Source organism: Homalodisca vitripennis, chromosome 2, assembly GCF_021130785.1.
Source record: "Homalodisca vitripennis isolate AUS2020 chromosome 2, UT_GWSS_2.1, whole genome shotgun sequence".
NCBI lineage: Eukaryota > Metazoa > Arthropoda > Insecta > Hemiptera > Cicadellidae > Homalodisca > Homalodisca vitripennis.
Window position 1 is genome coordinate 37,295,022 of NC_060208.1, and position 14,950 is coordinate 37,309,971.

General features: G+C 31.5%; 1 protein-coding gene across 7 annotated transcripts in view; it reads right to left on the bottom strand.

The window, feature by feature from the left end:
* Positions 1-14,950, bottom strand: part of LOC124353819 (glutamate receptor ionotropic, NMDA 2B) — a 347,819-nt gene that overhangs the window by 22,367 nt on the left and 310,502 nt on the right. For all 7 annotated transcript variants that reach the window (XM_046803835.1, XM_046803838.1, XM_046803833.1 and 4 more), the window contains exons 12-15: positions 14,602-14,725; positions 3,930-4,090; positions 980-1,161; positions 291-526 (exon numbers count right to left, since the gene is read on the bottom strand). In XM_046803835.1, the coding sequence (XP_046659791.1) occupies positions 291-526; positions 980-1,161; positions 3,930-4,090; positions 14,602-14,725 (703 nt within the window). The remainder of the gene's footprint in view (positions 1-290; positions 527-979; positions 1,162-3,929; positions 4,091-14,601; positions 14,726-14,950) is intronic.

The window sequence follows — 14,950 nt, forward strand, 5'->3', positions numbered from 1 at the left end:
ATTCTAAGCATGTTTGGCTAACCTCACGTACAGAAAATTCTTCAATTATATTACCGCGTTGTATGGTTTCAGCACTGGACTCGAAAAATTCATTGTGAGCTTGTCCCTACTTGAACTTTTAGTAAAGCTCTGAACCCACTTAAAATGCTCGTAAGTGACATTGAAAGGTGAAAGCATATTTATTAAACTCTAAATTTCAACTATATAATCTTATAAATTAAGAATATGCGTTGTAATGATATGTGGAAAGAGAAATTTTAATGATTAGTATATAAAATACACCTATTTACCAAGCTCACTAGAGCGCAGCACCCTCCTCGGTCAGTTTTTATGAGGTGTTTGCGGACACATTTGAAGTAGAGGTGCTCTCCTAAGAGTAACGCTGCTGCCAGTAGAATGCCCAACATCAACAGCAAGAACGCTGACAAGAACTGTTCAAGAGCCAAAGGATCGCTTGACTTGTGTTGTTCTTTACCAGGCTTGCAACTGCCTGTCATCCAGTAACGTCTCAATCGCTCTAGGTCACCTGCACAGGACAAGAACTTAGGAATCAACATAAACTGCAAGAACGCTGACAAGAACTACTCAAGAGCTAGAAGATCACTGTACTTGTGTTGTTCTTTACCAGGCCTGCAACTAACCTGTCATACAGTAACGTCCTAATTTGTCTATATCAACATCAAGAATGCGGTCTAGATCTAATTATAAGAAAGGCATTATAGTGTTTGTCTAAAACGAATATTAATAGCATCATAAAATAAGTGAAGTTTTAGGAAAGATCAAGATTTTCGATAAATGTAACAATACATTTTCGAAGATATCTATAGCTTTATTGCTATATATATCTTAATATATTTTAATAATTTTATAGTCCGACTCTGAACCAAACAGTTATTTTAGTAGATACGTTTGAAAGACTAGTGCGAATTTAAACTATATTTAATTAGATCTAGGTGAATCAGATGTAACAAACACTTACCGTTTTCTCTAAAGTCTAGCAGTCTTTTGTTGAACATTTGGACATATTTTGAATTACGGGTAAAAGCGAGTCCGTAGCCGGTCTTGGCGTACCATGATCCTACCGTGAGAAGCCTACAGTCCTCATCCTGCGCCACTAGATAGTCCAGGACTGTGCCATCGTATACGAACGCGTCCAGTTCCCTGGCGAAACAATAAAATATCCTTCTAACTTTACCTTAGTTGAAATAACCTTTAAAAATAGGATCGAACAGAAGATAGAGTTTTAGCAATACAGTCATATGGGTTTTATGAAAGCAGCAATTTCGGTACAAATTCCTTTAAATATATCCATTTTCTTTCTAGAAACATAATGAATGAAGGCCTCATGAAGGCCCTCCTAACAATCAATTTCACCCTCACTAGCCATGAATGCTGATCTTATTAAATACGTAAGGGTACAAATCTTTAATTTATCTAAGCATAGATCTCTACAGTGAAAAATACAAGCCTAGATATATACTTTTAAAAGTTATACCCTCGGCCCCAATAGTTAGGCCGATTTCGCTAATTATCGAACGTACTAAAAATCGTAAAGAAATTGGGTGTGACATGTTTTTTTAGTTTGTTACTTAAAGAAACTATTTCTTTCAAAATTATATTTCGAAGCATATTTAATTACGTATATAAATAAATAAAATCAGTAGCAAAATGATTCTAGAGATGGCGATTAGTTTCAGAGGATTTGGTTGGGAATATTTTAAACACAATATCCCTGTGTTTGGATAAAACACAAACGGAAACTTCATTAACAAAAAAATTCCACGTAGTTTATCTATATTTAGTATAGAATTTAAAATGTCTTTTAAAGTGGCTGAATCCGTCTTGAATCCTAAATGAAAACGTCGATATAAAGCGTTGTCAAACCATTCCCAACCCAACAATTGCTTCGTACATATTTTATACAGCGATTTTCCTTCTCTTGAAACGCTTTCCTCCCCACTTACCATCGTGTATATTAAATGTGTTCAGAATATAAAGCGTCTTCCTGAATACCATAGCTGCCTACAATGGACAGGTAACATAATACGTACTCGTATATATATGCAGGAAAACGCTCATATTTTGAAAACATACATATGGAATTTATAACTTAATAGCTAAAAAATTTCGACTATGCTAAAGCTGTATGATACAATTTTATATATAAGAATTATTGCATTACAGATTTAAATTAGGGTACCTTGGAACATACAGGTTTATTAATTGTAATATATATATATATATATATATATATATATATATATATATATATATATATATATCGTTTTTTGAGTTATCCTTTTGTTTGTTTCAAACACTTATTATACTTTCTAATTAATTTGACAGCATCATTTCTGTTTAATATAAACATGGCTTTATTACTATTCGTCAACTTGTCAGCATCTTTTAATTTTTCAAATATTGTATTTTAAAGTTTTTATGTCCTTGATTATAAACTAGGTCCTTGATAATTGGGTATCGAGGCAAGTATTGAAGTATAGATTGGTTACAAATTGGTACATCAGATCCTGAAACCATACATAGGTTAGTTGGCATTCGTTTCTTGATAAATAAATATGAATTGGAAGTTTGGAACGTTTGATTTTTTACGATAGTTGCTATATCTTGGTCGACTAAGGTAAAGCATAATTATATGCAAACGTACGGTACAATGTTTACTGAAAGGGAACTAAAACTTTGTAAAAGGTTTTAAGTGGAAGATATATGTTCAGAAAATAGTTTTTTCTTCGACGTTCGATACAGTTCTTCAGTTGAAATTGAAGATAAAAATATGCGGACTTACTTTGTATAAAATGAAAATTTTCTTAAGGTAAACAATTGCGCCAATTTGCCTAAGACCCAAAAAATCCAAGTTCTATAGCATAGAGCAAAATACATCGTTTACCTGTCAACAAAAAACCATGACCAAAGCTTACTAAACAACAATCTCATTTATTAGCGTTATTAAACATATTGAGTGAGTTACTGAGTAATTTAAACAAATGAAATGATGTGGTAATGGATGACGATAATTTTGTTAACTAAATTGTTTTATCCGTATACAATTATGGATTTCACAACCCTAATACTGAAATTTGATAATTTTATTACGTGTTATTAACAAGCAATGATTTACAGGAGTAAAAAATGTATGCCAATTCATTTCTAAAGTGCAGAAGCTCTTAATATGAAAATAAGAAAAGAAGCAGTTATGCTAGATATTGAAATCCATTTTAAAATCAGCGTTAACTACAGTCATGTAGTATTTTAAAACACTGTAATGCTGAAAAATAATATGAGTACTTGTGTTTATTGTCAATAGAACTGTAAAACAGAACCGAGAGGCGTATATTTACAGCGTAGAGACCAACATCAAATAAGGAAAGTTTAGCCACGGTCAAGCTTGGACTTCGTTCATTCAGCGTCAAAGCAAGTTTCGCAACTTAATCATGGCTTCAAGCTACAAACTTTCCTATTGGAGATTAACCGAAGTTTGTAATTGTGGACGAGGAAGGGTGGATGATTGTGTACTCTATCAAATTAAAACAACGATTCAAACATCAACAGATTTCTTTTCAGGACTTATTAAATGGATTTGATTTATGTAGTAAAACAACGATTTTGTAAATATAAACTAGAATCAATGACAATAAAAAAATATATTATGTGCATAATGTATGACGTTAAAAAGATATTCAATCAGTATATTAAAATCACCAACCATTACTGACAACTTGTTATTTTGGGGCCTTTCGATTTTGTTTGTATCTGAAGAAGATGGCTTTGCTATCGAATGACGTCACAAAATAAAAAGTTACCAGTTTTTGATGGAATGTTTTTAAATGTATCTTTAATATTAAAACGATATGATTACATGACTGTCAATAATATAAACTTATTGATCTGCTACCTTACAGACTTCTGCTTACCCATTCTCGACCGCGACGACGCCATCCATGACACTGGACTTGTTGAATTGCCTCATGTAAGAGTGCATCTCATAGAAGTACTTCTTGATCGTGGAGTCCGTGTGGCTGAACGGCATGGTGCCAAACTTGAACATGGGCTTGTGGCTGTAGGGCTTCATTAACTGAAACACAATCGGACACTTGAGGAAGTGGGATGATGTACTTGAAGGGAGGCCATTGATGTCTTAATAACTAACGTGAGAATTCTACTCTAGTTCTCTCTTTTTTAAGGACAACGGAATCACCTTTCAACTTTAATCTGCTCGTCCTCACGCGCCATCCGTCTGCTCAGTAGGAGGACTTATAATGCAGGATAAGAAAGAGAATCGGTACCATACTGGGTTGACAGTACTAATAATAAATGCAATGATTGCGGACAGAAATTGCACCTGCGCTATTTCTAACTCAGATCCCAAATCCAACGTTTTAGGCCGCTGGACCATTGGGTCTCCCAAGTCTTTTTAATTATGTCCATATTAGAATTAAGCATCGCAATTTATGAGAAATATCTAACAAAACTACACTTTTGATCTTTAATTCCTATGCGGAATTAATTGATCTTTAATTCCTAATGATCTTTAATTCCTTACTAGCCATGTATTTCTATGTCTAAGGCGTTAGCTGCTTTTACAAATAGGTTTCGGTTATATGTTATTAAGTAACAAAAGGCATTGCAAGGGTGTAAGTTAAAAAATAAATGTATATATTATTTTATTTTAAAACATTCATTTCTAGATATCGGTTGGGGTCCTTCAGGAATAATACATGAAATTATCTCCTGTAACTCATTTTTATGTTATTGGATATCCAAGATATTACTAGTAATGTATTTTATAAATTAATTAAATAATGTTTTAATAACATGAAACATAAAATTTTGTTAATTTACAATAAGTAACTTATTGTAATTAATACGAAAAACATACAATGTAAAAACTGTACTTCCATAAACTATATAAAAAATTAGAAATATTTAAAAGTATCAGAAAAAGATATTCTAAGGATTTTATAGGTTGTAAAATTATTGTTTCGTTTCAAGTAAATGGTATATTAATACTTAATAATAACTGTTTCAGTAATCCATTACTTAAATATCTCGTATACTTAGGATGCTGTATATTTGACGTGTGTTCTATATTGAAGTGTCTTTTCATAAGCATATAATACTGATATTTTTACACAAACATGTGATATTTTTGTTGTTTTGGAATGTGTAAGGTTCCAATGCAACTTTTCTTGTGGGCGTTTAAACTAAGTTTGTACCTAGGAGTTCGTTTCTGAAGAATAATCGGTGATTCTGATGTAATTTTCGTCACTTATGACTGTGAATATTTTACTAGAACTATCAATTATTTCATAAGTACAATGACATGTAGGAAATATATGACTATGACATCACTGTTATTCAGCAGGAAGTTGCATGCAAGGCGTGCGTAAAAATAGTAGAAAGTGATAATAATTAGTACAAAATGAGACCAATTACTACACTAATCTTAATATTATTATTACCTTCGTGTGTACTTGTGCGAGGAACGTAGTGGAGTAGAGAGGAAACAGGGTGCAGTGTGAAACACACTAATAAAATATGCTACGGCACCTGCGTTATCTCTTTTTGTTCCACTTCAGGGATTCTCTCTCGTAATTTTACAGTTTTTAATTTTCCCATGGCAATTTTCTTGAAATGTATATGCTTCATCCTTCATAAAGTCCATGTTCTTTTAACTTTCTTTTTGCTGCCGTGTCAGATGGAAATATCGATAAGTTTAGACATTTATTACGTTTTCCACCTTATATTTTATATATTTTAGAATGCTCAATAAATTATATTGTTCTAAATTAGTTTTTGTTTGAAATATTATACTATAATTCGTTAAACTGGGCATATAAATATCACGGCAAATGTATAAATAAATCACTTTCAATACAATTCTGTCTATTACACTTGTATGCAAGGTTGCTGAAAAGTCTTGAAATGGCCTAATATTTTCTGTACTCGTAAACGTACATACATACATTTTGTACAGTGACATATAGCATAAAATGTAACTTATTGATGTAATCAATAGCTCTTTACCACCTTAGGGGGTTGCTCGTAAGGAGTTTATGGAAAGTCTTAAATGTAAGCATAGTTTGATGTCAATTCCATCCTGAATTATATCAAGAATCTAAAAAGTTTTAATGACTGTTTGATATAGAAAATGTGCTTACAACTCAATAGTTATCACACATAAGGGGCTTTGCTAATCTTACTTTTCTTTTTTAAGACTTTCTAAGAATTTATATTCTTGTTGAAATTTTATTTTTGGCATACGAGTATTATTAGTAATGCCTTCTGAGTAGGGAGCATGTGTGTGCACTAAGAGTTTCCTTAAATACAAGCACTGAGTGCATGAGGCCGTTTATATTTTCTTTCTCATTAGTCATGATACTGGCATTTCTTGATTCACCAGAGCAGGAAAACCAGAGCTGTACAGCAAATACTAGCAATATTCAAATGGTGAAATACACTTTAGCTGTTTACTTAAACGCGGTAAAAAATAATATCCTGAGGCACATTTTTTATTTCTGCCTAAACACTTTTTATTGCTTAAGAGTCTTAGTCTAACCAGAGTGTGAGGTATTATTTAAATATTAGAGAACAAGAAACGTTTGTAAAGTGATAAGCTTTCAAGTAGAGCCAAAGGATCCCACCGGATTGTAAATAAACCTTGATGAAATGAGTAATCTAAGGATCAAAGTATTACAGGGAATGATTTGTCAGCAAGACATTTGTAATTCTCTTCAAGATAAACTTTTAAACATGAAAATATGAAGCTTTTGGTGTTAAAATTATTATGGGCTATTGAATTTAAATAATTAATATTAATTTACACTAACAATATTATAAACGATGGCTAAATTTTATTTGGGATAGGTAAAATGTTTAGTAAAATTCTTTTTAATTTATGCCTACAAATTGCATTGATCACGACTAAAAATATTTACAGACCAAACGGAGTGATATACATAAATAAAATTCTTCTTCTATAAAATCAGTAAACGTCAGATTGTTGAAACTATATTTTTGAGACAAGTCAACCATACATACTACAAAACTATAGTTTTATATACATTCAATTATAAAAATTATAACAACATAAATAAAGTTTAAAACTCCCTGCACAAGAAAAGTTTTTTTATTCGGTTTAAACCAATTTATAGTATAAAATTAGAGTATAAAAATATGTAAAAGAACTTTGAAATATTTTAGAAGAATGGGTTTAGAAGAACTATGACTAACTTAATTAATGTAGATAAACATTCTAAATTTTGGTAGATTTTGTTAAGTAAACCAAATACTGCACCATAACGCTTCTAGCCACTAAAAAAATTGCAAATTTAAAAAATTACCAAAAACTGATATAGAGACACTTGGGTAGTATTGCTAATTAAAATAAGATATTAGAGTTTCATAAACTATAGGGTTCGATTCTTAAAGTATCAAAAGTAGCTGACGAATGTATGTATAATCTTCCTTCATGTATGGACACTACTATCGAGTAAAGGATTAAATGAATATTATAAATAGGATCTTCGATACTCTCATAATGAACACCGGCTGATAGTCTTAAATTGAACAGTAATATCTGATATATGCATTAAAATATATTCATTTTATCATGAAATTAAAGTAATAAATGTCATTATTTACAAGATTATTAATTATTATTATTACATAAAAATCCTGTAAATTCAACCAATTTGATTTTGAAAGTAGATGGTTCAAGTATAAAGAGTAAGACACTAGGATTACGACATAGGAAATGTTTAATTTTGTTATCATTCAGTTACAATTAATATTAAAAATATAATATCTTAAATATTATTTAAAGCAAAATAAAAGCAAAGCAAATTAAGTATAATTTAATAAAATTAACGTTTTTATGAACATATGCTTTAACTCCTTATAGTCTGCCTTCAAATAGAAAAAGAAATATGAAAGTAGTGTTTCCAATGAATGTTCAAATGGTTAAATTATTTGTTTACTGTTACGTAACTAGATTTTCTTCCCTAAATTATATTACATTTTTTGTGATACCTCAGAGTAAATGAACATGCATTAAATGTTTCCTAAAAACAGTAAAATACATAACAGTATCATATTATGGTATAGTATGGTGTAAAAACTATTTTGAATATGGGAAATAATGGCCAAAGTCTCTTTACACTATTCTGTACTGGAAGGTAAAGTAAATATTACAACCAAAATAATACAAATGGAAATTGTGCATTCAGAGATTCATTTTTGATGTAGAACACAATCCATGTGTATGTGATGAACCAACTAGAGTTAATAGGCATTTAAATTATGTGTGCATCATGTTGCAGCTAATATTTCAAACACAAGTTAAAATCGAACGAAAGTTATTACTTAAAAGTTGAGTAACGATTACTTCATTGACGGCAGACCGCATAAAGGAACCTCTGCTGTGGCTGCCTGACAAGCTAAAAGCCACACAGGTGTCACCGTATCAAAGGTGAATAGCTGATTACTAATCAGAAGATTAGAGCAACGTCTACAAACAGAGCAATTCCTCTCTTGCCTTTGACATAGATATGTAAGTATAATTAATATGGTTAATATAAAAGTATTGATTATATGTATATAATTTAAACTATACACATATAATTATTTTAAGTGTGTTCAACAGTGGTTGAAATAACAAATGTTCCTGTGAAGCTTACTTTATGCCTCAATGTAAAAAAAATTGAAAATAAAAAACAATGAAATGTATGGTTGTGCTGTCATAAACTAGTTTTTACACAGAATAGTTGAATACATTTAGCAGAATCTTTCAAGTAATAATAGTGGTTTGCTGTAATTCAACGTTTTAGATGGATTTTTCGCAGACCTTTTTAGAGACCTGCAAGGGACCTTTTCAAAATCTTTCTGTTAACCAGAGACCTTAGGAATATGCATGTAACATTTCAATAGAATTGGTAGAGTATTTCTTACGTGATTGAATAACACACACTTGAATACACAGTCAGTCACTAATAAGTTTGATATAATAGTAAATTATTGCATTATTAGATTCTACCTATTGGAAGCTACCTACATGAAAATAGCTTATTTAAATCTTTAACGATAAATCCACAAAATAACCCACATTAAAATAAATGTACAACAAAGCCACAATTAATTTATAAATATAAAACAATCATATTTATTGCTGATTGTAAGAAAAATCTAATTTTTAAGAGGAGAAAATAAAGTAGAAATAATTAGTGCAAAACTGATATATGAAAAATATAAAATAATAATAAAATACAGACAAGTGCATTTGAGTTGAAGACAACAGCTTAAACAAAAGACAATGAGTTCATAAATCCAGAACGAGCGAGAAAACAAGTTTTATCGAACAAGACCGCCGCCACCGCGACAGACGTTGACTCTGCAGCAAACAATGAAGAGCCAGTTTCTATGTGTTTTGCTACCCTTACAATAGAAGATATCAAGATCGCAAAGGTCCTAAGCTCTTTCTATCTGCTTATTGCATCCCAGTTTAGAAAAATAGAAGACATCTGGAAGATCTTAATATACCATTTATACATACAGTGAAATAATGTGCTCTTCTTCGTGGTTAGCTTTCAATTCAGTAATCTATATAAATCTTAAACGAAACATAATATGTACAGTTGGGATGATAACATTCTAAGCTTACATTAATGTATAAGTCTGGCAATGTTATAGCTTTAGTAGTAAATATAAGTATGAAACATTATATATTCGCTACTAATGGCTGCTTGACTAAGAGAACAACGAAATCAACGTGATTTAGAAATTGAGATAGACATTTTTATTTGTCACGCATATTAATATTATAATTACTACCAAAATCTGTGACTTTACTACTCTTGAGAAGAACTGACTAATCAATTACGAAATTTTTTTCACAATTTTTCAGATCGCGTCAGCTTTAGTTATAACTAAATCAACCACGTTGCCACGGGATTCCAAAATAATTAAAATTGTCATTTGATACCATCAGTGTGAAATACGATGTACTATTTTTATTCTATGTTTACCATATATAATGTCTATTCTCTTATTATGATTTATTTATATTTTGATGTTAGGTAAAATGTAGATATTTTTATTTAAATAATATATCATAATATATAATTAATTTTTGCAATACCGGGTTGGTTTGAGTTATTGCTAATCTTATGAAAGTGCGTTTGCCGTGAAATCTTGGGCTTTCGTTGCCTTGGCGTAACAAAAGAGCGTTTCACGCCGAGATACCAGACTCATGAATTACTCTTAACAAGCGTCTTGAACCATTTTCTTCTATCACTTTTCGTTTTAATGATAAGAATTATCAACATAATAATGAATCAAATGTTTAATGAATTCTCACTTTAGAAATAGAGTTGCCTATATATATATATATATATATATATATATATATATATATATATATATATATTTTTAACTCTAATGTTTTATAACCAATCATTCTATATGATGAAAAATAATAAGGATAAAAAAATGTAACTGTTTCGGTACAGTAGTCAAACATTTTTTTCAATTTTCGTTTTCTAGATTTCCTTTGGTTTTCTTGATAATAATAATTTGCCAAAAAATATTTTAAGAACCAGAGTAAAGAAGAAGGTTTCAATACACGTGTTCTTCTGGATCTGAAGAGCCTCTGAGTTATTTTACTTAAATTACTAAAGTTGATTTGGTTGCCATAGAAACCCCGTTTTTAATTCCTGTATCACTGAGGCAAGACTAATAAATCTTCTCAGATAGATCGTCATTGATGCAGCGCGTCACTACGAGTAGATGATAGCTTCAGCATTCTAATTCAGAGTTTATTACAACACAAAACTTCATGTATCATTCGGTTTTACATCACTCATCACTCCTTGTACGAACCATACCGTATTGTCGTATTGGGTATAGCATTCATTTCAGTGTCTGCGCCAACAAAACCAGTCAATCAGCATCATAAAACTTTGGCGCGACTACCAAAAGTGTATATATTTTCTTTGAAAATCCAAAGCCCAATACGAAATAATTGAAAATTATCCTCATCCTGGATATGAGAAGCAGTATTGTGTATTTGACACATTGAAACTTTTTCTTATTGTAAACCTCTCCCGTTATGTACTCTGTAAACTAATCTTGTCTACTATTAAAGATAAAGACAATCGAGACTCATTTCAATTAATTCCAGATGACTTGGAATGGGACACTAATGTAATGGTTCCGAACAAAAAATTAGTATGGGAAATCATGACCATCACAAGTTTTCCAAAGTGTTATGCCTAAAGCCAAGGTAATTTAATACTCCTACACTCATGGTAGCTTAAACAAGACGTTAGACAATCTATTTTGGTCTCTAGTCATCACCGAACCAAACAAAAAAAGATTCAAACAGATCAAACAGACAATCAAGTAATGTCATCTTTAACAAAATTGTTTTATCAAGAACATAAATACGAGTAATACTGGCAATACAGAATGAACACAAATGTTGATAGCATTGCGCTGCTGAGATATCAAAAGGAGCTTTCGCTTTACGTTCAAGATAAAAGTATGAATAGCTCAATCCAGCTTTGCCTGCAATTATGACCTATGGTAACACCAATCTTTAAAAACAAAAATCTAAGAAATAAGCGCAAATGATCTGAAGATGAATGCTGTAATAAACTAGATCTTCTTTTTCTTGCTTTGATATAAAAACAAAAGACTGCATTCGGTTGGATTGACAGTAAAGATGCTGACAGTGACTACTGCATACTGTACATAACAAAAGTTATGTACACCTCATTTACAAATAGACTCTCTGTTCAATACAATGTACACCATTCATACAACATCCACAAAGCAAAAAGCATTCGGTGATAACTTTTCGTGTTGCCTTCCTGGAAGCCCATAATAAACTCTTATGTTAATCTACTAATTTAAACGTTAACATACAATTAAAGAATCGTAACAGTGTTGAAAAATAGTTTCAACTCATAACTCTGCCAAATATTAGTTCTATCAAGGTGACTCTCACTATTAAAAGATTTAGAACGATTAAATGTAGAGCAAACACGCTATTATGTATGAACACTAACACCATGTTGCTTTTAAGGCAGCCATTGTTAATGCAACGCTAAATAGCACACCTTAAGCGTCTTAAACAATCTGAACTGTTGGAGAAATCAGCTGCACCTAGTCCTTCCATCCTGAAATTCTGACCATCTCTTCCGAAATGTCAGAAGAATAACTTCTTTAAATGTTAGCCTCTACAATTTGTAATATATAAACATCAGAACAGCTAGAACTCTTGTATAGGTATTAAATTGGATATCTCAAGAAGATGCCATTAGGTTAGTCTCTAGAAATTGACGAAGAAGGGAGGGGAAATTATTGTTGCTTCTTGTACGAAACCAATCCAGAATGAGTCTGAAAAAGGAATAGTGCACCAGGTATTGTAGATTTATAAAAGGCCTGCCCAGGAATATTAATATGACGTATTTTGCGTATTATAGCTACCGCCTCTGACAAAATTATATTAGCTTAATTACATTGCTTAGTGTTCAAGTCAGATGATGTTATGAAATACTTGTCATTCTCACTATTAAAAATACTTCTTTACAAAATAATTTGTAGTTTTGCAAGGGAAAGAGTTCCTTTCTTTTTTCATTAACGGATACAACAATCATAATTTAAAAATTTTTCTTTCAATTTTAAACAGTGGTTTTCTCTATAACTTGTTTTTGTAACTATTTTTTGCTTAAAAAATCCCTTTAAAATATTTAGAAGTGATTACAATATACATTGATACAAAATATTTAAATATTTCTTATTACTAATCACTGTGTTGAATAGAAGAAAACAAAAACTATTTTTCACTTCTATATTTCGGGGGATTTAATACCCCCTTCTTCAGGAAGTTTTAAATAAAAATGAATACAAAACTATAACATGTAAACAAGAATTAATAAAACATAAATGTAAACACAGTGCATAACATTTGATAAAGTCCAGCTGACGTGAAATTGTTCTAATTCAATCTTGTTGGAACAGTTGATTTTTATAAAAGGTGGAATACAACTTGTAATTTATGGCAAATTTTGAATGTTGTAAAATTATTTAAAAAGTTATCTTAAATTTAGACCAAATGGATTTTTTGTCTTCAACATAATTTGATGAGCTTGCTCCATGTGCTTTAATTTTAATCTGTTGTAGTTTTCATCAGGGCATTGTGGTAGTTGGTGTATTCCTTTTAATTTAAAACACTCTTCAATTTTGTCTTGTTTGTGTTCTAGACAATGTCTTGCCAATGGTTTATCTTCATCTTTATGAAAAATGTCAAACCTATGCCCTGTCATACGGATTCTTAAATGGTTCGATGTTTGGCCAATATATTGTTTGGAGCAAAACTTACAATTAATTTGGTATATTACATTTTTTTTAAATTACAGTCAATTTTGCCAATTATAGGATAGGTCATTCCGGTACTACTGCTATTGAATTCTCTTGAAGAACTCATAATTTTACATGTTCCACATCGTGATTTTTTACACGGATCCATTTCTTGTATAGTTGATAGATTTTGGAACTAGTGTGTTAACAAGCTTGTTTTTCAAATTTGGAGGTCTTCTAAAAATTACTTGAGGTGCTTCTTGAAATAAAATTTGAAGTGTCAGGGGAACTTTGAAGAATATTAATTTTTATAATAGAATTAACTTTGTGTAGACCAGGGAAGAATTGAGTAATAAATTTAGGTTCTTTTGAATAATCATATGAATTGTTTTGACATTTCGGTTATTAATTTGATTTTTGAAAATTTTTTCGGGGTAATCCAAATCTTTGAAGGTTTTACTCAATTTTCAATGTAGTTTAAGAAATCAGATTGGCTGATGCATAGTTTCTTTGTATATCTTATTAAAAATATTTAGAAGTGATTACAATATATGTTGATACAAAATATTTAAATATTTCTTATTAAAAATATATGGAACGGGAATTCATCACTGGTTTTCTAATTCGCTCTGATAAAATCTGTATTTTTAGTAAGAGAGGAATAACAATCAGAGTGTCACATGTTTACAACCGTGTAACAGTCAACTGATACTAAACATGGGTACAGTATAGTTACCGTAATGTGACCGTTACATAAACCACTGCAAACCATTACAGGACCCCTAATTGACAGCACAGTTTCATGTAATCCCTTGTAACACTGTTTCCCCCTCTATGGTATAAGTAGGCTACTGTACATCTAGAGCGACGTCTCAGATACTCACCTGAGATGCCAATGAACATCGTCCCGAAAATGCCCATACGTTTATTGGTAACCTACCACTCACCCTGGTATCGTCGAGACCACTGAACTCGTGGAACTCTTCTCGGGCGATCAGGACGGCGCGGCGGCCAGTTTTGGCTGTGTAGATGGCAAGAAACACCATGGCGAACATGGCCCACACGTTTATTGGTTACCTACGCTACTCACCCGGGTATCGTCGAGACCACTGAACTCGTGGAACTCTTCTCGGGTGATCATGACGGCAGCCAGGTTGGCTGTGTAGATGGCAAGAAACACCACGGCGAACATGGCCCATACGTTTTTTGGTTACCTACGCTACTCACCCTGGTATCGTCGAGACCACTGAACTCGTGGAACTCTTCTCGGGTGATCATGACGGCGGCCAGGTTGGCTGTGTAGATGGCAAGAAACACCACGGCGAACATGGCCCATACATTCGTCATGAACCTGTAAAATAGTTATATCTGATTAAAGATAGATGTTTATTTTTGAAATCCATTATGTAATCTGTATTTGGAAAATAATGCAGAACTCACCGTAAAACAAAAAAATATGTTCATGGTTTATTACGAAAATGGTGTAACTACTCATAAAAATACTACTTGAAGAGATGTTTTGAATTTTTAAGCCCTTTGTGTCTTATTTTGAAAAACATAGTAAATAATTCCTTAA